The 25,005-nt window shown below is 38.1% G+C and overlaps 2 protein-coding genes across 3 annotated transcripts in view; one reads left to right on the top strand and one right to left on the bottom strand.

Annotated features, from left to right (window-relative positions):
• Positions 1-4,431: 4,431 nt before the first annotated feature.
• On the top strand, positions 4,432-14,808 carry LOC138166433 (arginase-2, mitochondrial-like; the record flags this gene model as incomplete). Its single annotated transcript, XM_069094910.1, has 6 exons — positions 4,432-4,670; positions 8,414-8,573; positions 10,036-10,130; positions 11,354-11,458; positions 12,530-12,666; positions 14,343-14,808. Coding segments are annotated over 6 exons (942 nt in total), but the record flags the coding sequence as incomplete, so codon positions are not given.
• Positions 14,705-25,005, bottom strand: part of VTI1B (vesicle transport through interaction with t-SNAREs 1B) — a 20,818-nt gene continuing 10,517 nt past the window's right edge. For both annotated transcript variants that reach the window (XM_069094913.1, XM_069094911.1), the window contains 3 exons: positions 19,273-19,446; positions 16,626-16,687; positions 14,705-15,066 (listed from right to left, as the gene is read on the bottom strand). In XM_069094913.1, coding sequence (XP_068951014.1) covers positions 14,970-15,066; positions 16,626-16,687; positions 19,273-19,446 — 333 coding nt within the window. In that variant the 3' untranslated portion in view covers positions 14,705-14,969. The remainder of the gene's footprint in view (positions 15,067-16,625; positions 16,688-19,272; positions 19,447-25,005) is intronic.

Raw genomic sequence — 25,005 nt, 5'->3', positions numbered from 1 at the left:
GCTTCTTGTATCTGAATGTCGAATTTTCTATTCAACTCTGTTTTTTTCCTCAAGAATGCTTGAAAGTCCTCTATTCCACTGAATGACCATATTTTCCCCTGAAAGATGATACTCAGTTTTGCTGGGTAGGTGATTCTTGGTTTTAATCCCAGCTCCCTTGACCTCCGGAATATCACATTCCAAGCCCTTCGATCCCTCAGTGTAGAAGCTGCCAGATCCTCGGTTATTCTGATTGTGTTTCCACAATATTCAAATTGTTTCTTCCTGGCTGCTTGTAATATTCTCTCCTTGATCTGGGAATTCTGGAACCTGGCTATAATATTCATTAGGAGTTTTCTTTTGGGGATCTTTTTCAGGAGGTGATCAGTGGATTCTTTCAACCTCTCTTTTGCCTTCTGGTTCTAAAACATCAGGCAGTTTTCCTTGAGAATTTCTTGGAGGATGATTTTTAGGTTCTTTATTTGATCATGGCTTTCAGGTAGTCCAGTAATTTTTAAATTATCTCTGCTGGATCGATTTTCCAAGTCAGTGGTTTTTCCCATGAGATATTTCACATTGCCTTCTATTCTTTCATTTGTTTGGATCTGTTTAACATCATCTCAATTTCTCATAAAATCACTAGCTTCCCTTTGCTTCATTCTAAATCTGAGGGATTTATTCTCCTCATTGAGCTTTTGAGATTCTTTTTCCATCTGGCAAATTTGGCTTTTTTGATGGCTTCTCCTCATTGCCTTTTTGAGCCTCTTTTGCCATTTGAGTTAGTCTGTGTTTTAAGGTGTGATTTTCCTTCAGGCTGTTGACTCTCATTTCATAATTTTCTTGCATCGTTGTCATTTCTCTTCCCAATTTTTCCTCCACTTCTCTTTCTTATCTGCTTCTTAAAGTCCTCTATGGCCTGTAACCAGCTTGTATTTTCCTTTGAAGCTTTTGGTGCAGGAGTTCTGACTTCACTGTCTTCCTCCCGTATTATGCTTTGATCCTTTTTGTCTCAAAAATAGGAGTCTAATGTTGAACTCTCCTGTTTGTTTTGCTTCCTTTGTCTGGTCATGTCGCCCCTCAGTCACTTGACCCCTGGGCTTTTTGCCACAGTAGGACTCTGCCACCAGAAAGGGGAGCTTCTGTCCTAAACGCTGAGGTTTTCTCAGCTGCTGGAGGTATTAGTTGGGTGCCCTCTCTGAAGCCTCCTCACGCTCTGGCAAGCTGGTCACACACCCCAGGACCTCCACCCTAGACTGCAATCCACATCCAAGCAGGTTAAAGCAAGAGCGATTACCCCTCAGACTGATCACTTGGTCCCCTTACACTCGGCAGGACAGGAGCTGAAGCTGCAATGTGGCGCCAGCTAAGCCAGGGCGTCTCAGTGGCTTGCTATCCCAACTACTGGTCCCAAAGTCCACACTGCACTGACCACTTTGTGTTGATAATTCTGGATGGCCACAGCTGCTGGTGATCTGGAGTCCCTCCAGCTGGTCAGGCCCGCCCTGGGACTAAAACCTCTGCCTCACCCAGGCCTGGGCTTGGCTCCCAGAGTGCTGCACTGGCCGATTCCTGCCGGCCTGCTGGGCTGTCCTCAGTGAGAGGTTAGCTTCTCTGTGTCATTTTGTGGGTCCTGTAGCTCCAAAGTTTGTTCAGAGTCCCCTTTTATACAAATTGGGGGAGGTGGAAGCTGGAGCCTCGCGGAGGTCCTGTTTTACTCCACCATCTTGACTCCCCCTACTTCTTTAATTATTAACAGTATATAATGGATGGAACAATTTCCCTGAAGGACTTAAAGTTGATTCTCTTTCTGACTTCACTACTGAAACACCATTCACCCAATCTCCCATGTTTAGGATTTTGGGATTGTGCAGTTTGGCTGTAATCCTTTTTCCTTTTGAGGGCAAGTCACAAGGCTAGTTAAGTGTTAAGTGTTTGATGCCGGATTTGAACTCAGGTCCTCCTGACTCCTGGGCCGGTGCTGTATTCACTGCACCTAGCCACCCCTTTCCTTCCTTTAAAAAAAAAAATTATTTTTAGTTTCCAACATTCACTTTTATAAGATTTTGAGTTCTGAATTCTTCCCCCTCCCCAAGACAGCATGCAATCTGCTATAGACTATAGATGTATAGTCATATTAACTGTATTACCACGTTAATCATGTTGTGAAAGAATCAGAACAGGGAAGAACTATGAGAAAGAAAAAAAAGGGAAAAAATAATATGCTTTGATCTGCATTCAGACTCCATAGTTCTTTCTCTGGATGTGGATAGCATTTTCTATCATGAGTCTTTTAGAATTGTCTTAGATTATTGCATTGCTGAGAAGAGCCAAGTCTGTTAAAGTCAGTTACCACACAATGTTGCTGTTACTGTGCACAATGTTCTCTTGGTTCTGTTCACTTCACTAAGCATCAATTTATGTGAGTCTTTGCAGTTTTTTCTGAAATCCACCTATTCATCATTTCTTATGGAACTGTAATATTCCATGTAATCCCCTCCTTTCCCATTGGATACAGAGGATAGAGCACTGACCCTGGAGTCAGGAATACCCCAGTTCAAATCCAGCCTCAGATATTAGCTGTATAACCTTGAGCAAGTCACTTTATCCAGCTTGCTCATCTGTAAAATGAACTGGAGAAGAAAATGGCAGACCACTCCAGTATCTTTGCCAAGAAAATTCTAAATGGAGTCATGAAGAATTGCACACAACTGAAGAACAAATCTGATTAGTTACTAAGTCCTACCAATTCTGTGTGTTGACACCTCTTACATTCATCCCTTTCTCTTTATTCCTATTTCTACATTTCAAAGTAGTCACCTTCATTCTCCTCTCTATACTTTTCATACCACTGCCAGAATAATTTCCCTTGTGCCATATGGTTATATCAGGCCTCAAGTGAAAAACAAAACAAAATATTCAGTGGCTCTCTCTTGCTTCCCTGATTAAAAATTCAAGCTTCTTAGCTTGGCATTCAGCATCTTTCCTGCCTGGCACCAACCAGCATTCCCCACTCTGCTTATTGCTTCTCTGCCTATCCTCTATACCTCAACCAAATTGGACATGTCTCTTCTCTTACTTTAGCCCAACACTATTAAGTATTTTCCCACTTCTTTGTTTCCTTTGCCTATTTAATTTGCCACCTATCCTTTTAAGCCCAGTTTAGATGCTGCCTCCTCCAGGCCTTCTGTGATATGTCCCTTCCCCTTGAAATTTGCTGACACAGTAACTTGTTTTCAGCTTATGTACTTAATGCATCATTGTTTTAGAGTTACGCATGTATCTTATCCTCATACTAGACTAAGACAACTAGGGTTAAGTGACTTGCTCAAGGTCACACAGCTAGTATCTGAGGCAGATGTGAACTGGGGTATTCCTGACTCCAGATCAGTGCTCTATCTGCTGCACCATCTAGTGGACCCAACTGGAGAGGAGAGGCAGAACAGGATCACATGGAATACTACTGTTTCACAGTACTTGAGTTTCCCTGGTATGCAGCCCACAGTAGGAACTAGACAAAATCCTCTCTTCTGCTCTAACAGCTGATAGGGTCATATCCCCAACCTTTCTATCAGGAGGCCATTTCTTGCTTAGAGTGTACATGTAGGTTATAGGATCTTAATATTGACTGACTCATTATTTGGGAAGAAAATGAGCAACCCCAGAAAACAGGTGTTTTACATACTTAAAATTCAAAATTGCCACTGCAATCAATTGCTAATATTTGTGCCAAGAATTTGTTTCCTTTCTGTAGAGAAATTCATATTCATTCTTTCACAAATACTATGCTGCACCAAAGTAGAAATGGCTTTCAGACTGAAAGCTTGTTGGTTTTGATCCTAAGACTGTATTATGAAGTAGAGGAGAAGCTTGTGTGGTTAACATGTATAAAATGACCCTTTAAAGGAAGGGAAAGTAGTAGTTTGTAGTTGTGCATGTCAGTATTATGTCAGAATTTGCAGGTAAGGTGTAATGTGACCTTTGGAGGAGGGTGTATAAAATGTAAATATTCCTCCTATTATCTCAGCAACATTTGATCCTTTCATTATCACTCCTAAAGACTGAAATGATCTTTGATCTCCCTTGAAAAAGATATATAGAACATAAAACATATTCTCTCTAAAAGATAATGATTCATAAAGTACATTGTCAACCTTGCCAGATTAAATCTTAAAACACTGTTTAGAAGCAGCATTCTCCTATTTAGAAACTCACTTTAGCTTACAGGTCCCTACCTAGAAGATAGATATTGCAGGACTTGGATCTAGGAGTGACCTTAGAAATCTAGAACAACTTCCACATTTTACAGTTGAGGAAACTGAGTCTCAGGCCATTTAAATAGCTCATAGTAGAGCCTGGTCTTTCTATTCCTTTGTAGTTCTAAAGCAAAAAAAAACCCTCTGAAAATGCAATACAATACAAGAACAGCAATTTTATTGTTCCTGACCCTAACTTTTAGAAGTGCCAATAGAGAATGCACAGTTAACCTTCTTCCTTTCCTCCCTTTGGCTCTCAGGTTGCCAGGTAAATGATGTGGGAGATCTGAGTTTCACCCCTGTGACCCATGATGAGCTCTACAACAATTTGATTGTGAATCCTCGCTCGGTGGGCCTTGCCAATCAGGAGCTGGCAGAGGCAGTTAGCAGGGCTGTGTCTTCTGGTCATCGATGCCTCACTGTGGGAGGAGACCACAGGTGAGTGGAATGTACAGGTGACACTTTAGTCCCCTAGCTTAGCCTGCATATCCATACATGTCACCTTGGGAAAATTACTTGTTTGTCAGCTTTCTTATAAGGAATAAACTACATCACAGGGTTGTTGTGGAGATTAAATGAGATGATGCATGTTTATACTTTATAATCCTTACAATTTCTATGCTTTAACTGTATAAAGATAAAATAAAAGTACTTCATAAATGAAGTCAAAGAATCTTAGGGCTGTGCCTAGGGACCTCCCCATTTTAGACTGGAAATTAGGAAACTGATAATTGATCAAGTCTTCTATTAAGGAAGACTGACTAGGTCTTAGACTAAATTGAAACCAAAACCTCCTAGAACACTGTAATAATATTAATGTTTGATAACATAACTAATGCCTTAGTTTGGTGTGCTTTCACACCTGAGAGGTTAAACCAGTGTAATTGTCAATCATACATAATTGGTGTTTCTGCTAACAGTTTTGAAGGTCTGTCTACAGTTCAGGCCTTTGAGGAGCTGATTATTAGTATTCTTAATCATCAGTTAGCCACTATTTACTGTGTACCCATTTGCTAAGGCCAGTGCTTGGCAATCAATGAAGGATGAAAGATGTGGGATTTGGTTCAAGGAATCTTTAAGGAAGAATTCATGCTTGTACATAAAAATCAAGATATAGGGGCTGCTAGGTGGAGCGGTGACTAAGAGCGCTGGCCCCAGAGTTGGGAGGACCCGGGATTGGTTCCGGCCTCAGATACTTAAAACACCCACACAAAATAACTAGCTGTATAACTTTGGGCAAGTTACTTAACCCCAGTTGCTTTAAAAAAAAAAAAGTCAAGATGTAATTCCTAAGTAGGGATTTCGAAAAGGGAAGATGTCTGTGTGGCTTGGAGCCTGAGAGAAGATACGTAGGCTTCAAAAGGAGAAAGAGGGGCCAGGAGGCTGGAGTGTAGTGAATGCTTAAAATGCTTATTGAAGTTAATGGAATTTGTTGAATTTCTTACTGGAAAATCCAAACGTAGATAGGCATTAAGGCAGCAGTGAAGCAACTAGAAGTCAAGAATCCTACCTACCTCACAGCTCAGTGCTGTTTCCAGTAGGCAGTTCTCCTTGTCTTTTCAGTCAACTCCCAATTAATCTGTCAACATCAATCTGTACATAACCTCTGTCCTGCTAGCTATCTGTATTGCAGTGGTTATCAAGCATACTTCATAGATTCCTTAACGTTCTCCATTTGTCACCTATCCCAGGCAAGCTAGGGGAGTTTTTTTTGGGGGGGGGGAAGAAGGGGAGGATAAAACATAAGGTGAATCTCAAATTGATAACTTGTTAGCAGCAGGTAAAAAAAGCTTTGGTGGAAAGAGAGGTAAGGAAAAGGGGCTTGGATACTCCACCCCTTAAATTGTTAATTTTGCTTTGACACCACCACCACCACCACCTCCCTTTAACATATATTGCCCCCATCCATTGAACCATCCTTTACCAAAAAACTTCCTACAATGTTGTTTCTATCACTGTCAGTTATCATGGATTTCCATGTATACTCTAGAAAGTAGATTTTTGCCTGGTAATGAATATCATTCAGAAAAGAAGTCAATACATTGATCACGTCTGAAAATAAGCACTTCTCTCCTGAGGTAGGAGGAGGAATGTTTCACTATTGGTCTTCTTTCAAGGCTGTTTTCCTTCACATTACTCAAGTTGTTTTATAAATTTTTGTATCCCTTCACTCACCTTATAAAATTTCTCTTTATTCTTTTTTTTTTCTTTTTGGAGGGCAATTGGTGTTAAGTGACTTGCCCAAAGTCACACAGCTAGTAAGTGTGTCAAGTGTCTGAGGTCGGATTTGAACTCAGGTCTTCCTGACTCCAGGGCCAGTGCTCTATTCACTGTGTCACCTAACCACCCCAAAATGGGATAGGTCTTTTTTTTTTGGAGAGGGGAAGGTAGGGCAGTTGGGGTTAAGTGACTTGCCCAAGGTCATACAGCTAGTTCTCTTTATTCTTTACATCACTTTTTACAGTGCACAAAATATGTTAGAACCAGCGTCAAATGATTACATTTCACACCTGCATACTGAGGGACATATTTCATCATCAGATCCTCTCCTAAATCAAGATTCTTCATTCCAGTTTATGAATGTGGCTGATATTTAGCTTTACATTTTAAGTAGATGTTACATATATTTTTATATATTGTTTATTATAAATAGCAGTTCTGGTGTTCTACCTACTATAAAATGCTTTAAATTCAACCAGTGTGTATTCAGAGCCTGCTCTGTATGAGGTAATGTGCAAAGTTGGAGAAAAGGGAAAGGTTGAGCTAAAAAGATGACAAGTCTGTATCCTCAAACAGCTTATTGCAATTCTTTGAGCTCATAATCACTGGGTTTAACAAGTGATGAATCTCGGGGTGGCCAAGTAGCACAGCGAGTAAGAGCACCAGCTCCAGTGTCGGGATGACCTGGGGATCGAATCCAGGCTCAGACACTTAGCACCCACCCAGAAATAACTGGCCCTATATATAACCTTGAGCGAGTTACTTAACCTTGATTGCTTAAAAAAAAAAAAGTGATGGATCTCACTGATTGTGAGCCCACAGACTGTACCCAACTACTCTTGAATTGTTTTCTCTTTTTTCCAGGTTGGTGGATAGGTCACAAGGTTTTCATTACTTCCAGGAAACACTGAACATGGAAAGGAATTGGCATGGGGAATAAAAAATGCTTTTGGTATCGGGATAACATGTAAATCCAATGTAAAACTGTCACAAAAAAAGGTTTTTTAAAATTATTTTTTAAAAAATCAGTAGGCTTAGTTAATAGTGCTAATTTTTGTCATATTTAGTTTTTTTTTTAAAGAATGTTTCATTTTGGTGCCTTTTTAAAAAAATAATTTCCCAATATTTTTCTGTTGTAAAAAAAAGAAAAATAAGCAAAACTTTTTTTGGTTCCTTTTGAAATTCTAGGATAGTCTAGGGTGTTTTATTTTCATCTTATTTAAGAAGCTATAGGTTCAAATTTTTGAATTTCCTAAATTAGCAAATGTTTGACACTTTGAACCTACTGCTTAAGGCAGAAATAGTCCTGTAGGACTATCTGGAATTTATATATACACATACATACATATATACACACATGGATTCTCCATAGTTATGAAATGAGTGAACACCTATATCACTTATAAATTTTATTGATTTTTTTTTTTCATTACCAGAATTTCTCCATTATCAATAATTTCCCTCTCCTACAGAGTCATCCCATATGACAAGAAATATTCTTTAAAGGGGGAAAAAAATTAGCAAAATCAATTAACACATAGAAAAACTCTGAAAATTTATGTAGGATATACCGCAACTGTGGACTTCCTATTTCTGCCAATGAAGTGGTGTGGGGTGGCTTTGTATATCTCTTTATAGCCAAGCTTGTTCCTTGACTCTGCAACATTCACTTCTGATTATCCGGTTCTTTTCACTTCCATTGATGTAATCATTGTATGTGCTGTTTTCTTGGATCCACTTACTTGTACTCTGCACCAGACTGTATCACTCCTAATTGAGCCAGCATGATACTCCTGACCTGGTTTTGGTTCATAATTATCCTATCGGTCATTGAAATACTCTCTTCATCACTTGTTCTGCGTTATCCAACAAATCCAGCCTCATCAGTTTTCAATTTTTGTCTAAAATACAGAATGTGAGATTTAGAGGCATTTTATTTTTACTACATTTCTTCTTTGCAGTCTGGCAATTGGTTCCATTAGTGGCCATGTCCAACACTGCCCAGACTTATGTGTTATCTGGGTTGACGCTCATGCTGACATCAATACACCCCTTACCACTTCATCTGGGAGTCTGCATGGACAGCCAGTCTCCTTTCTTCTCAGAGAACTGCAGGACAAGGTCAGTAGGTTCAACTGGTTACCAGAATGTTATAGGTACTCAAATAGGTAAACACAGCACTAATTATCCAGGCTTTGGGAGGCAGTTGTGGAGTAGATGTATTACAATTTCCCATCCTAAGTAGGGAAGGAAAGAATATTGCTCCCACAATCACCACAACCTTTCTGTTATTCACTGGAGAACTATTTTCCTTAAGGATGCAGTTTTGTGAATGGGGAAGTTGGGACCTATCATTTCTTCTGGCACTGTAGACAGCAAAGGTTACCCTCGTTGTGGTGTTGGGTGTGCATTGCCTTCTGAACTATAATATCGTGTATAAAGGACAAACTTTATCATCACCCCATTAGCACTTCTACCTTTACCCTCTTTTGGTACAGGAGGTACTACCCTTCCTTGCCCTTCTTGAATAGCTCAGGTGTATATTAAAAGTACTGTTAAAACTCTGGCTCATCCTTTCTCTTAGAAGGGAGTTAAATCAGGACAAGTAGCAAAACAGTATAATATAAGGGCTATTTATCATAGCAGGCTTGAGCTTTTGCCATCAGCAGCTTGAAACAGCCCTAGTTAGGCTTCACTAGGATCTGATCCGTAAACAGTTCTGTAACATTCAAAGCAGCAGAGAAGGACTTAATCAGCAGTACTTATCCTGTTGAGATTAGTTAATGAAAAACTGAGGGTACCTTCCAATCTAGGGAAGATGTTATTCCCTTTTGGAAAACTATACTGCTGTTTTTAGTAACTATTTACAGCAAGTGGCTGCCAGGTATTTTTCCAGGTCAGCATGTCCCAATCTGTTTTTCACACATTCAGGAAATGATAGGAGTAAAAAGTAGATAGCAAAAGCTGTCTCATGAATGCAGCAGAAATGAAATTATTTTCGTGTTTGAAATCATATCTATAGTTTTAAAATGATTTAATAATTTAATTAATTATTAAATAGAATTAATTTTTAAATGATTAAAACAATCAGAATGTTTTGGGCCAACAGAGCTACTTCTGTTGTTTTTTGAGGGGGGAAGTTGAGGCAGTTGGTTGAGTGACTTGCCCAAGGTCACACAGTAAGTGTGTCAAGTGTCTGAGGCTATATTTGAACTCAGGTCCTCCTGACTTAAAGACTGGTGCTCTATTCACCTAGCTGCCCCAACAGAGCTACTTCTTACAGTCCTGTGTAAAGTAAATTTCCATTTTCATGATTTTCTTTGAGATTGGGAAATTTCTTGACTTTCAGCAGGAGTGACTAAGGGTTTGCAGGCTGCCAAAAAAATAAAAGTAGGAATTTTGTTAACAGCTCCCACCCCATGAAATTATTTGAAGCTCTTAGCCCCATTCTATACTTGACTGACTGCTCTATTCTGAAATGGAAATATCATGAAGGAAAGAGTGATATGGTTAATTAGCATTAGGAGGGTTCTTACAGTAAACAAAGCTTAAGCTTTCCCCCCCCCTCCCCTTTTTCACTTAGGTGCCATCACTCCCAGGATTCTCCTGGATCAAGCCCTGCCTCTCATCCCCAGATATTGTGTATATTGGCCTAAGGGATGTGGATCCTGCTGAACAGTAAGATTTGTAAATGATTGTCATGGCCATTAGGCCTTATTTGACCCTCTGACAGTGTCCCAGGCATCAGCTTCCTCCTTTTGGAGATGATCCAGGGAGACTGTGCCTTCTGTTCTTGAGGTTCTGGGCCTTCTGGACCTTGCTTGTTTTGAGCTTTGTTCTTTCAGTTCAGAGATCTTACCCAAACCCTAATCTCCCCACCACTGCCAAGAAGCAGGTATTCTTAGAATGTCTTAGAATCTATTCCCTTCTTCCCATTCTGTGTTCCTCCACAAGTCCTAAAAAAAACCCCAAATTAACATTATTTATGTTGTTCTGTATTCTAATTAATTTTGTTAAAACATTTCCTAATTTTTTATCTGGTGCTTCAAGAGTTTTGCTGCCTGAGTCTGACACTTCTGCTCTAGACCAAGAGCAAAAATGGAAATAACGTGGTACCAGAGTTGGGGTAATTAGAAGTCTAGGCATTTTCTTTTTCTTTTTTTTTTTTAAACTCTCCTAAACTAGACTAAGTAGCACCTAAGCTTCTCATCTCAATCCTTAACTAAAGCTAACCCATTCCAGTTGCTTCTGGGTCAGAACCTCCTTGTCTCTTCCCTTCAAGAACATATTCAACTCCCCTTACCTAAGGGTTCTGGATCTTATTCACCTCGGCCTATGCTTTGTAGGTTCGCTAGGTCAACCAGAAATTCTTCCTGGCTGGTGGATTTTTGACTGTTCTACTATTACTACAAATTTTAATTCACATTTATCTCTTAAATGTGTATATGTTATAAATAATTTTCTTCACAACAACCCTATGAGGTGGGCAGTCTAAAAATTAGTCCCATTTTTACTTGGGGAACCTAAGCACCCTGGCCATTGTCCAGAAGAGACCTATTCAAGTTCTTATAGGTTCTAAATCCTAGTGTTCTTTCTACTCCATCATTCTGAATCACTTGGCTAACTAAAAGGATATAAGAAATGTGACAGGAATCAAAATAATTCAACTTGACATGGTTCTCCCACAAAATTTGTAATAGATGGTTTTTCCTCAAAAGGTTGGTCGATTTTTCGTTAATAATTGTCTTCCATTTGGGTAAGTTGCTGTCGTGTGTTTTGATAGGGAATCATCTTTAAATGTAAACTGTATTGGGAATGAATAAACTACTTTGGAACCCCTGAATATGCATGAGTTAAAACCAGATCATTAACTCAGGATTCCTTTTTTTTTGCCTTACCAGTTTTATTCTTAAAAAATATGGCATCTTATACTTTTCAATGAGAGACATTGACTGCCTTGGAATTCAGAAGGTCATGGAGCAGACATTTGATCGACTGATCAGCAAGTAAGCAACTATAATAGAGCAGCGTTTGGATACTTACGTCCCAGGGGGGTAATAGTGCAGGGATTTGTAGTCCAATCTTCAATCTGTTAATTGGGATGTCGGTTCTTTTTTTTTTTTTTTGCCTTTTGGAGGGCAATTTGGGTTAAGTGACTTGCCCAAAGTCACACTGCTAGTAAGTGTGTCAAGTGTCTGAGGCTGGCTTTGCACTCAGGTCCTCCTGACTCCAGGGCCGGTGCTCTATTCACTGTGCCACCTAGCTGCCCCTAAGAGTTTATTTCTATGTAGTATTAGAGGCTGCTTCAAGTATAAGAGAACAACCTATAATTTTATGCCTTTCCAATATAAAATTTCATGTAACAGCCATTACAGATGTTTGTTTTTAAAAATGCCTGTTTCCTTGAAAGCAGTTTCATTGAGTTTTTTTGAAGTTGAGGAAGGATTCTAGAAAGGTACTTGGAATCAGATTCAAGATTTCCAAGTCAGCCTTTTCCCCTAATACTAGATCTTCACTATTAAGTGGATTGCCATCTAGTATTATGCTATGTCACAAAAAAAGAATATTTGAGCACTTCATATGCCTCATCCTCACATTTCAATTTCAGTCGTTAGATAGCTGGGATCAACTGATGCCTGAACCAGAAAAGGTAATAAGATATGGTGTGTAAGTTAAGGTCAGAGTCAAATCATGCCTGTGCCTGGCTAGAGAACAACAGAAACTGTAATCCAGATTAACCCAATTTAATTTACATCAGTGGCCTGAATAGCTCATCGGGGTCAGGTTACTTCAATGGAAGTAAAGAATTCTTTTTGTGCACAGTTCCCAATAGCATTAGGGTCTTCGGTAAAGACTCTGGGTCTTTCTCTTCCAGGCATACAGAATAAGTCAAGATTGTTTTAAGACAGTTTACCTTCTTAAAGACTGAAAATAGATACTTCCAGGAAAAGGAATAATTTCTAATCTGCAGGTTCAGGAGACCAAATTCCTGGATGCAGCAGGAAGTTAACAGAACCACTGGACAGATGCAGATCAAAGTATGACTTAAATGATAAATTCTTCCCATTTCTGTCTAGAAAACAAAGACCAATTCATCTAAGCTTTGATATTGATGCTTTCGACCCTTCACTGGCTCCAGCAACAGGGACTCCAGTTGTTGGTGGGTTGACTTACCGGGAAGGCATGTATATTACAGAGGAGATACATAATACAGGTATGTAGCGACTAAGTGCAGAAAAATTTGTTTGAACTCTTACCTGTAGGATATTTGCTCAATGTTCCATGTTACAGACTTTGATTTGGACTTTAAACACTGTATTATATCAAAAGGGAGACTACTTACATTCATACATGTTACATCAACATAATCCTCCCCAACTAATAAAATGGCTTAAAAAGCCACAGGGACTTAACAGAGAAATTTAACAGCTCAGTAACCTGAGCCCCTATAGCATTACTGCTCTGGTAAGTCCTCCTATTTTCCCTCTCTCACAAAAAAAAACAAACCTCTTTCCCCAGATGTTTCTTAATAAACTGAAAATGGATGCCTAGCCAGCTAGAAGAATTTTTAAGTCCCATCAAAATTAAAACTTTCTTGTTCCATGGAAGCAAGTATTCTAATACAAACCCCATTTACTCAGCAGTAGAGTTCTGGGCAGGTTTCTTGGTTTAATCAAATAAAATCTATAGAAGGCTAGCACATATAATGGAACACTGTGATCAGGGTAGCTTTGCCCACAAGAATGACAAGGTAATACGTGAACCATTTCTCTAGTTCTAGATTTTTGACAGTGAGTAGAGCACCGGCCCTGGAGTCAGGAGGAAAAGCTAGAGAACTAGTCGAAGTCTTCCTAATGAGGAAGAAAACATTTCTATGTTTTCACTAGCCAGACAGTGTAAATCTTTAGAGAAACAGACTTGTCAAGTTCTACCCCACCCCCCTCCATAATCTCTAGCTTTGACTGTTTTTCCTCTCAGTCATAATTATACAGAACGGAAGTTGAGCTTCCTCAGACCAGAAGGAAAAATGTGGATACTGGTTTTCTCTGCATTAATTCCTCTCCTCCTCAATACAAAAAGTATAGAAGGTAAAATCCTTGGGGAAAAAGTAACACTTTTTTGTATGGCAAAAACAGAAACCACCTTGAGTGATATTAGAGTAATCACAGGTTTGCTCTTAAACATCTAGAAAAGGAAAGGTCACGTTAAGGTCTTAGGGTTTTAATTTTATTTTTTTTTAAAGATAGAGAAATAATAAAAAAAAAAGAGAGATATGTGAGTAGCCAATAGCCTCTTATTTCAGGGGGATATTTGTAGAAGGCTAACTGGGGTTAGCAAAAAAAAAAATGCAGAAACCTTCCTGTGGGTTTCTTGTCACTGTAGGACTGGAGATGTATGTTCTTGTAGAAACTACTAAACCACAAAACTCTTAGTCAAACAGTATAGATGGCTGTATCATCCTAGCTACCTGATGTTATTTATTTCATAATCCCAATCAAATACTTTTAAATTTCTTTTCTAATGTTAACATTAATGGCAGCACGTTTTGTTTAAGATGAAGTAGAAGTCAAAAGACTTGGACTACGGGTCTTTTAAAATGAAAGGGTTAGACTAGGTAATCTCTAGAAACAAGCACCATGCTAGGTATCTGACTAGGCTAGTAACTTTACGTACTATTCTCTGTGATTTCCCTCTGGTCTGCTCAGCCACCCTCCAGCCAGTTCATTCTAATTCCACTTTTACTTTCTAAAGCAAAAACGATATTCCAGTAGAGGGACATAAAACACAATAAGCAGTTCAAGGCTGGCTACCTTTCTTTCCCAGTCCTACTGACTGACCTCTTTGGTAGGAGTATCATATCATACAGTTTGTGTGGCTCTGCTCCCTCAGGTTTGCTGTCAGCCCTGGATCTAGTTGAAGTCAATCCTCTCTTGGCTACTTCAGCAGAGGAAGTGAAGGCCACAGCTGGACTGGCTGTGGATGTGATAGCCTCCAGCTTCGGCCAGAAGAGGGAAGGACGGCATGATGGTTATGACCATCTCCCCACTCCTAGTTCACCAGATGAATCGGACAGTGAAGAATGTGTTCGAATTTAGGGAGTCGGTGTTTTTTTTCCACAATGGGCATTCCAGAGTTCTACAGAGGCACTTAAAGGGATATTAAAATTGGCCATGTCAATACTACCCTCATAAGAGCATTTTTCTCCCAATTGTTTAAAAAAAAAATTCCTCCTATTTTTGAGTGACCAAATGTTACTGTATTCTGTAACTGGCTTTATTAAGTTCATTGGGAGTTAATATATTAGAATACTCTAAATTTAAAGAATAAACACATTATTTGTTACCTTGGTATAACACCCCAGCCTTGTTACTATTCACATTTCCAATAGTAGTTTGCCTTCTCTCTCACATACACAGTTTGAGTGTCACAGTCCAAGTGCTTAAACTGCTAGCCCATAGCAATGAAGTTAGTCCTTTAGATCTTTGATTTAGATATCCACAGGGATGGCAGGGACTTTCATTTTTTTCTAAAGAACTTGTAATAGACTAGGCCTCCCAAGATGACCAGCTCCAGAAGAATAATCGTGGAAAGCAGCAGTTTATTGGTTGCCACTCTACAAATGGAAAAAGGACAGTATTAGGCCTTGTAAGCCCCTGCTGGGTAGAATGAAAAAGCATTGTGGTTTAGTGGAATGAACACTATGCAAAGTCACATCTGCCATCTCTCCTCTCTGTCACTGGCTATGTGTGACCAAGGACAAACTCACTAAACTTAAGTGTAAAATGGGGATAATACTTGTTTCAAGGTTGGTTTAAAGACTGGGAGAAAAAATGAAAGTATGATATTTACGTATGCTGGGTCTGTTTTCTATAATCTAGTACAATACTATATATATATAACAGATATATATATATAACAGGCTATATAACAGAGTAGTGATAATTCTCTTTCCAAAATGTATCATTAGGGCAGCGTAAGTCCTCTTCCATCTCCTTCCGACCCTTCATTTTAGTTAAGTGGAAAATCTTGTCCTTGTTCTCTCATATCTGTTTCTGATTGTTCCACAAGTTCTCACTATTCAACAGTTAAATTATTCTTGTCAGTCCTGGGAACATTATATACCTCTCTGAGCCTCACTTTGCCCATGTTTATCTTTCTCATCAGCATTTAACTCAAGAGAACTAAACTACATACAAAAAAAAAATCAATTTGCAACTGCTTTCACCCTGCAGACACCCCTAGGTGAGGCCACCTGCTGGTGGAGGCAATCCACTAATAACAAAAGGAGCAACAATAGCCAAATGTGGGACTATCAAACATCTTATTTTTTTCCTCCCTCCTTAGCTGGATAAAGGTATAGCTTAACTGTTTATGTAGGCTGCTGCAAAACTGCTACCCTCACCCCACATATTTAATCAGCTGTTAAATCTTGTTTCTAACTTCATCTCTCCCATATGTTCTCATGGCTCTACTCACACAGCCACCAAACTAGTCTAGGTCTTTATCCCTGAAACTATTATAGTAGCCTCCAAATTGGTGTCCTGGTCTCAAATCATTCCACACAGTGGCTAAAAAGAGATCTAACATGTCATCCCCCACTCCAGTGGCTGGTTTCCTACTTCATCCTTTAAACACTTCTATTTTTGGAGTAAATGTTATCATGTACTGATGGAGATGCAGGACCAAAAAAAGTTTATGGGGGGTTAATTCTAGATTATTATACAGTTAAGGGAAAAAAGAAAATATTCCCATACACTGTTGATATTTTTGTAACAGAAAAGAATGGTTTAGTGTATTTTTATACAGTCTAATTCTAAGATAAAGAATGAACTGAATCACCTCATCTACCATATTACACTCAGCAACATTTCCATCAAAGTGCTTCCAAAAATGTATCAACAGTCTGTGGGATCAAAGATTTAGAGCTGGAAGAGTCCTTTGAAGTAATCTAGTCTAATCCTAATTTTTCCAAATGAAGACATTGAGGTTGTGATTTGCACAAGGTACATAAGTTAATGGCAAAATAGGGTCTGAATTTAGGTCCAAAGATCTTTCCATTGCACCATGTTTCCTGGAGATGAATGTCATCATGAATTTATTAATTATGACAAGAGTAAGAGTGTAACTATACATGTAATCTAACTAGTATTAACACTCCAGTTTTAAACTCACTTTCTAGACATTGAACGCAAGATCTTTCGGCTTCTGCTCAAGTTTTCATTTGTATTCACCAGCTGAAAAAAAAGGGGGAAGAAAACAAGTTATCTTCCAATTGTAGATTAAATTTTAAAAAATGTGATAGCTGAGAGATCTGCTGAGTGTATAGGGTGAGAGATGGAACAAAGTCCATTTCTTTTCTCAGGTCCTTTAACTGACAGTTTTCCAGACTCCTCACCATTTTTGTCCCCCTTCCTTGGGACTTACTCTAGGCTTGTCAATGTTCCCCCTAAAATGTACATTCTAGATGCAGTCTGGCCAAAGCATAGGTCAACTAGACCAGTGTTTCTTGAACTGCGGGTCAAGAAAAATGGGGTTGAGAAAAATTTGGTAATATGTAAAAGATTTCTGAAAGTGCAATGACCAAAATTTACAAATTACAAATCAAATATGTAAGGAATCCAAGGTATTTCAGGCAGCACCCACCCATGTTGCATTGTACAACTGCAAGCCTTAGTTCTGAACACAGCATGCAATTTTAGGCCACTCAACGCCAATGAACTAAATGAAAAAGGGGTCCTGGGTAGAAAAAGTTTTAAGAAGCCTTGCGCTAGACTATCACTGATGCGTTTTGCATCAGATTGAATCTGATTGACACAAAGTACTGTGCCCAGTATTTTTTTGTAATGAATTATATTCTATCTTCCATTAATCCTACACTTGTATTTTTAACCCAGATGCACAAATTTACATTGAACTGTTACATTTTGAGTCCCTGCCAATTATGTTAGCCTGTCCAAGATCTTTCTGAATTTCAATTTTATCCCTCAATGTGTTTTCCTCGCTTCACAAAAAATTTGTCTTTATAACAGTGGCAAGAATAATCCTTTGATGAGAATCTACCCAAATCATTGCTGTAACTTACCAGAAAGGGAAATGAATATGTTCTATATGGCTGGCTCTTAGTAACCACCTCTTCCTTTTAACTGTTTACAAACACTTAAAAAAAAAAAAGCCTGAAACTGAATGGCAGAAATTGAATTTGTTAAATGCTCTTTTTGAAACCTGTAAAGTTTGGCCAAATCTGAGCAATGTTTGTCAGAGGATTTATATCCTTATTTTACAGATGAGAAAACAAGGACAGAAAAATTAAGCAGTATTGGAGGCTAGGTGGCGCAGTGAAGCAGAGTGCCTGTCCCGGAGTCAGGAGGACCTGAGTTCAGATGTGGCCTCAGACACTTAACACACACAAAAAAATACTAGTTGTGTGACCTTGGGCAAGTTACTTAACCCCAGTTGCCCTCTAAAAAGCAAAAAAAAATAAGCATATTTAAAAATTTTACAGAGATAGAAAATACTAAGTTAGCATTTAAATCCAAGTCCTTCCCCTCTAAATCGAATGTTTTCCCCACCAATCAAAAGTTACCCACTGTCAAATCACCCAAGTGAAGAAAACACTGGTGTCTCTCTGGTGCTCTTCAAGGAAGACTAGGAAAGTCATGAGGATGTACCTCTTAGAGATAAATCATCTTCAGCCATCTGTTCCTACCCAGCCATGGTAGGCTGGATCTCCCTTTCTCACTCCCCACTTTTCAAATCCAACCAATCCACTTGGCAAGACTAGAATTTGAACCACAGGCAACTAGTCTTTTCTCCAGCTCATTTTATGAAACTCTTGATCAGGGCTTGCTGTCCTCTTAGAGAAAGAGCAAACAGCACTGACAAAAAGGAGGCTCCTCCATTCTGTTACTGGGTTGGAGAGAGTTGACCTAAACACAATCTCCCTTCCCAGCTCTGACTAATCATTCTTTGGTCAGATCTCAGCTTTAAATTCTGCTATTACCACTCCTTTTATTCTTATGGGATCAAATCAAATAATTTGAAATGGGACTGTAGGAAATAAGGAACATTTTCATTCTCCAGAACCTTTCTGGACATGAGCTGCCTACCAAGATCAAATCTTCCCATAGGTCTGCAAGGTCACTTATGATTCTAGCCCTCACAGCTAAAAGTAAAAGAAGATGGGGCTATTTCTATAGCCAAAAGAATAACCTGACCTTCAAACATGGGAAAATAAACCCTTTCTTGTCAAGTGACTTTGAGGTCTCTCCCCACAGAAAAGAAAGCTATTAGAAATCAGTAAAAGGAATAGTAGTCCTGTGACATTCTTCAATAAATAAGCAGCAATGTAGCATAGGAAATAGAGAGCTGGCTTTGAAGTTCTGGGGGAGTTAAAAGTCACTTCACAGTGTTCTAACCTGATCAAATCAACAAGCACTTATTAAATGTGCCTGTGTGCCAGGCACTAAGTGCTAGGAATACAAAGGAAGGTAAGAGATCCCTGTTCTCAAGGAATGAGGCAAACAACATACATAATGAAAAATGGATCTCTATCCTCTTCAATAAACGCAGAAACTAAAATAAAAAGATCTGTATATTGAAGGGAAAACATCTACCTTAAAAGGTAATTTAGCTTCACCTTTAGCCCTAGACAGACTCACAGAAAGGAAAATTTAAAGTCTCACCTCTGTATCAAATACACGAACCTAATGTAGTTTCTGGCTTTTGTATATTCCTAAGTGATAACAGAGCATAGATTCTTATGAAAGAGATCTCACTCACCTCTTTACTTGCCCCTACCCTCTTCCTCAACAGAACTTACCCGGCTCTTTGTACGTTCTAGCTGGTCTCTTTGGTCCCCTAGCTCTTCAATTATCTCAGAACCAATCTGATCCGTCTCAGTGGCAATCCGGTGAGAGCGTTCAATGCTCTGAGTGGCTTGGTTTAGGCTGTCAGTGCCTTGCAGAAGTAACACCCGTTGAGAGTGCAGCCGATTCTGACCAAAAAATGGAAAGAATTAGGCACTCTAGTGGGAAAGGAGGCAAGGGGATGATTTTTCAACTGGAAAAAAGAATTCAAGCTCTATTAATACACACAATGTTCTCAACTCATCTCCTATATTTTTGGATGAGTGGGAAAGATGATATCAAAAAAGTTAAGACTTTTCCTATTTTTAAAGGCCATCATCTAGAAGCCCTCCTGGTTTCAATGTTGTAGGAACGGTGAGCTTTCTCTGTGCTTACTGACAGTAATTTTTCACCTTCACTTACTAGAAATTATGTTTCTATAAATGCTTAAATGTTTTCAAAATTATACAGGAAAACATGGTTAGCTGAAGGAAAGGGGCATTTTTGTGGCACTATGTGCTAAGCACTTTAAATATTTCATTTGATTTTCATAACCCTAGGAAATAGGTACTATTTTACAGTTAAGGAAACTGAGGCAAACAGCACTGAGTGACTTGCCCAAGATCAGACAGCTAGCAAGTACCTGAGGCTGGATTTGGGTCTTCTAGACCCCAGGCCCAGATCACTACCTACTTTTCTACCATCTAGCTGCTTCTGAAGAACAATAATAAAGGCCTTTTGACTGAGTACAAGTTTTACAAGAACAAATCCTTTTAAGGGGATTTGTTCTGTGAAATTTGGATTCAGTCAAAGGGCCACACCTGAGGACTAGAACCAGTTCTAAAAAAGAAACTCAATAGGCTAATTAACTTATGAGATCTGCACACAAAAAGCTATTGGGAATTCAAGTGCTAATCTATCGGCCCAGCGTGTTTATGTTTAAATTGTTCTTCCCCACATAAAGGAATCATTTATTACATTCTGGGGGAAAAACCCATGCCATTACACTCTTGGCAATTCCAAGAAAAGTATTACATCTCAGCATAAACTTCTAAGTAATTAAACTGGTGGTCTTTCAAGCTGAATGGCCACTTCTGTTGTCCTAGCAGACCTAATTCTCTAAATCCTCATTAAAGCTAAATCTCAAAACATACTTTTTATTTTATTTTTTAATTAATTAAATTGATTTGTTTATTTACTTTTAGTTTACAACATTCAGTTCCAGTCCCTTGAGTTTCAAATTTTCTCCCTCTCTCTCCTCCCCCATCATGGCAGCATGCACTCGAATATAGGATCTACAAATAAATTCACATTGATCATTAGTCAGATTGTAAAGGATTATAACTGATGGAATGATCAGTGGGAAAACAAAACCAGAAAAAGAGACACAGCAAGTAGTTTGAAAAACATACTTTTTAAATAAAAGTTTTTGACATGTTTGATTTTTTTACAACTACAGAATTTCAGCATGCCTCCCCAACCCAAAAAGTGATCCCATATAACAAATTTAAAAAGCATATTTTTCTAACTCAGCATAAACAATTTAAGATTACAAAACAATGCCACTGGAAGAAATAAGGCTTGTGAAAGCCTTTTATTCTGTTCTATGTGTTAATAATCAAAGGAGGTCAGGCTCCTAGGAGGCCTATAGCAACTCACCCACACATCAAAACAATTGTCTCTCATTGGGTAAACAGTTCCCAGTACTACAGCCAGGTTAAATATAGAAAGAGCACTGGCTTCAGAGTAAGAGGACCTGGATTCAGATTCTGCCTCCTATGTAATCCTGAGCATGAGCAAGTCACTTAACTTCCTTAGGCCTTAGTTTCTTCATATGTAAAATGAGGGGTGTGGACTGGAAGGTCTTCTATTCTAAGCCTAAAGTTGGCTTATTTTACTCTTCTAACTCATGATTAATTGGTCATGTATAATTAACTTACTTTGACTCTAAACCTCCACCTTGTCAGGTCTTCCCTTCTTTGCAACCTCTTCCTAACCTGTGTCTCAGTGAACTTAAATTTCATGGACTTTGAACATCCACCTACCTCCTCAGATTTCTCATATAAGAATCACAAAATTTAATATGAAGAGACCTAAAGTTTGGGTCATATATTTCAACTCCTTTATAAAGAAAATAAATCCAGAAAGTGCTTTGTTAAAGGTTATATAATTAGTGGCAAAGCTGGGCCCAAAATTCTGAGAGCTCAAAAGGATTTTAAAAATCAAGAAAGAGGAAAATTAAGAAAGGAAATGAGAGTCATGCAAGAAAATTATGGAAAGAGAATTAACAGCTTGGTAAAAGAGGCACAAAAAATGCTCAAGAAAATAACACCTTGACCATGTTCTAGGGCATAAAAACCTCACAATTCTATGCAGTAAGGCAGAAATACTAAATGCATCCTTCTCAGATCATGATGCAATAACAATTATATGCAATATGCAATATGCAATATGGCCAGGGAAAGACTAAAAACTAATTGGAAATTAAACAATTTAATCCTAAAGAATGAGTGGGTCAAACAAGAAATTATAGAAACAATCAGTAATTTCATTCAAGAGAATGATAACAATGACACAACATACCAAAATCTGTGGGATGCATTAAAGGCAGTTATTAGGGGAAGTTTTATATCACTGTGTGCATACGTGAATAAATTAGAGAAAAGGGAGCTCAACGAATGCAATTAAAAAACCTAGAAAAATCCCCAATTAAATACTAAATTAGAAATATTGAAGACAAAAGGAGAGTTTAGTAAAATTGAAATTAAGAAAACTATTGAACTAATAAATAAAACCAAGAGCTGGTTTTATGAAAAAACCAACAAAATTGATAGACCAATATGATAAAAAAAAAAAGAAGAAAACCAAATTATGAGTGTCAAAAATGAAAAGGGTGAATCTACCTCCAATGAAGAGGAAATCAAAACAATAATTAGGAATTATTTCTCCCAATTGTATGCACATAAATTTGACAATCTTAGGGAAATGGATGAATATTTACAAACATGCAAGTTGCCCAGATTAACTGAAGAGGAAGTAAATTACTTAAATAATCCTATCTCAGAAAAAGAAATTGAACAAGTCATCAGTCAGCTCCCTAGGAAAAAATCTCCAGGGCCAGATGGATTCACTAGTGAATTCTATCAAACATTTAAAGAACAATTGATTCCAATACTCTACAAACTATTTGGGAAAATTAGTGAAGAAGGAGTCCTACCAAATTCTTTTTATGACACAAATATGGTACTGATACCTAAATCAGCAAGAGATAAAACAGAGAAAGAAAATTATAGACCAATCTCCCTCATGAATATAGATGCAAAAATTCTAAATAAAATACTAACAAAAAGACTACAGCAACTTATCTCAAGAATAATACACTTTGATCAGGTATGCAAGGATGGTTTAATATTAGGAAAACCATCAGTATAATTGAGCATATCAACAATAAAACTAGCAGAAACCACATGATCATCTCAATAGATGCAGAAAAGGCTTTTGACAAAATACAACATCCATTCCTATTAAAAACATTAGAAAGTATAGGAATGAATGGAGCCTTCCTTAAAATAATAGGTAGCATCTATTTAAAGCCATCAGCAAGTATTATATGCAATGGGGAGAAGCTGGAAGCATTTCCCATAAGATCAGGGGTGAAACAAGGGTGCCCACTATCACCCCTCTTATTCAATCTGGTACTAGAAATGTTAGCAGTAGCAATTAGAGAAGAAAAAGAAATCAAAAGAATCAAGTTAGGCAAAGAAGAGACCAAGCTATCACTCTTCGCAGATGATATGATGATATACTTAGAGAATCCTAGAGAATCAAGTAAAAAACTGCTTGAGACAATAAATAAATTTGGCAAAGTTGCAGGATATAAAATAAACCCACATAAATCCTTGGCATTCCTATATATTTCTAATGAAATTCAACAGCAAGAAATAGAAAGAGATATCCCATTTAAAGTTACTGCAGACATTATAAAATATTTGGGAATCTACCTGCCAAAACAAACCCAGGACCTGTATGATCATAACTACAAAACACTTTTCACACAAATAAAGTCAGATCTAACTAATTGGAAAAATATCAATTGCTCATGGCTGGGTCGAGCTAATATAATAAAAATGACAATTTTACTTAAATTAAGTTATATATTTAGTGCCATACCAATTAATTTACCAAAAAACTACTTTATAGAGCTAGAAAAAATAGTAACAAAATTCATTTGGAAGAATATCAAGGGAATTAATGAAAAAAATGCTAGGAAAGGTGGACTAGCTTTACCAGATTTCAATCTGTACTATAAAGCAGCAGTCATCAAAACTACTTGGTACTGGCTGAGGAATACAGGAGTGGATCAATGGAATAGATTAGGCACACGAGATTCAGAAGCCAATGTCTATAGTAATGTATTGTTTGATAAACCTCCAGACCCTGGTTTAAACTGCTGGGAAAACTGGAATATAGTATGGCAGAAACTGGACATAGACCATTATCTAACACCATATACCAAAATCAAGTCTAAATGGGTTCATGATCTAGGTATAAAGGTTGATACTGTAAGCAGTCTCCTAAAACAAGGAATAGTTTACCTATCAGACTTGTGGAGAGGGAAAGACTTTATGACTAAACAAGAATTAGAGAACATTATAAAATATAAAATGGATAATTTTGACTACATGAAATTGAAAAGTTTCTGTACAAACAAAGCCAATGTAACCAAGATTAAGAGGGAGGTGGGAAATTGGGAAAGAATCTTTACAACCTATGTCTCTGACAAAGGACTCATTTCTAAAATATACAGAGAATTGAGTCAAATTTATAAGAATACAAGTCATTTCCCAATTGATAAATGGTCAAAGGATATGAACAGGCAGTTTTCAGAGAAAGAAATTAAAGCTATCTATAAGCACATGAAGAAATGCTCTAATTCACTAGTGATTAGAGAAATGCAAATCAAAACAACTCTGAGGTACCACATCTCACCAGTCAGATTGGCTAAGATGACAAAACAGGAAAATGACAAATGCTGGAGAGGACGTGGGCAAACTGGAACACTAATGCATTGTTGGTAGAGTTGTGAACTGATCCAGACTTTCTAGAGAGCAATCTGGAATTATGCCCAAAGGGCTATAAATACTATCATATCCTTTGATCCAGCAACACCACTCCTAGGGTTATATCCCAAACAGATCATAGAAATGGGAGAAAGACCCATATGTACAAAAATGTTTATAGCAGCTCTTTTTGTGGTGGCAAAGAATTGGAAATTAAGGGGGTGCCCATCAATTGGGGAATGGCTGAACAAGTTGTGGTATATGCATGTTATAGAATACTACTGTGCTATAAGAAACGAGGAGCAGGCAGTCTTCATATTTACCTGGAGAGGCTTAAAAGAACTGATGCTGAGTGAGAAGAGTAGAACCAGGAGAAATTTGTACACAATTACAGACACAACGTATGTGTGATAACCAACTTTGATAGACTGGACTCTTCTCACCAATGCAGTAATATAAGTCAATCCCAAAAGATACATGATGGAGAGAAAAATGTGCATCCAGAGAAAGAACTAAGTTTATATCCAGGTGGAAGCAAAATACCTGATTTTTTTCGTTCTCTTATTTGTTTCTTTGTCCTCTTTACCATTTTTCATTCCAGCTGATACAATCCGTCCTTATAACCTGACCAATAAGCTGCCATGGGGG

This window comes from Petaurus breviceps, unplaced genomic scaffold (genome assembly GCF_028583685.1).
Source record: "Petaurus breviceps papuanus isolate PSGF00001 unplaced genomic scaffold, PetGlider_PUasm1.0 222718, whole genome shotgun sequence".
NCBI lineage: Eukaryota > Metazoa > Chordata > Mammalia > Diprotodontia > Petauridae > Petaurus > Petaurus breviceps.
The sequence above is the reverse complement of the archived record's forward strand: the minus strand, read 5'-3'. Positions and strand labels throughout refer to the sequence as shown.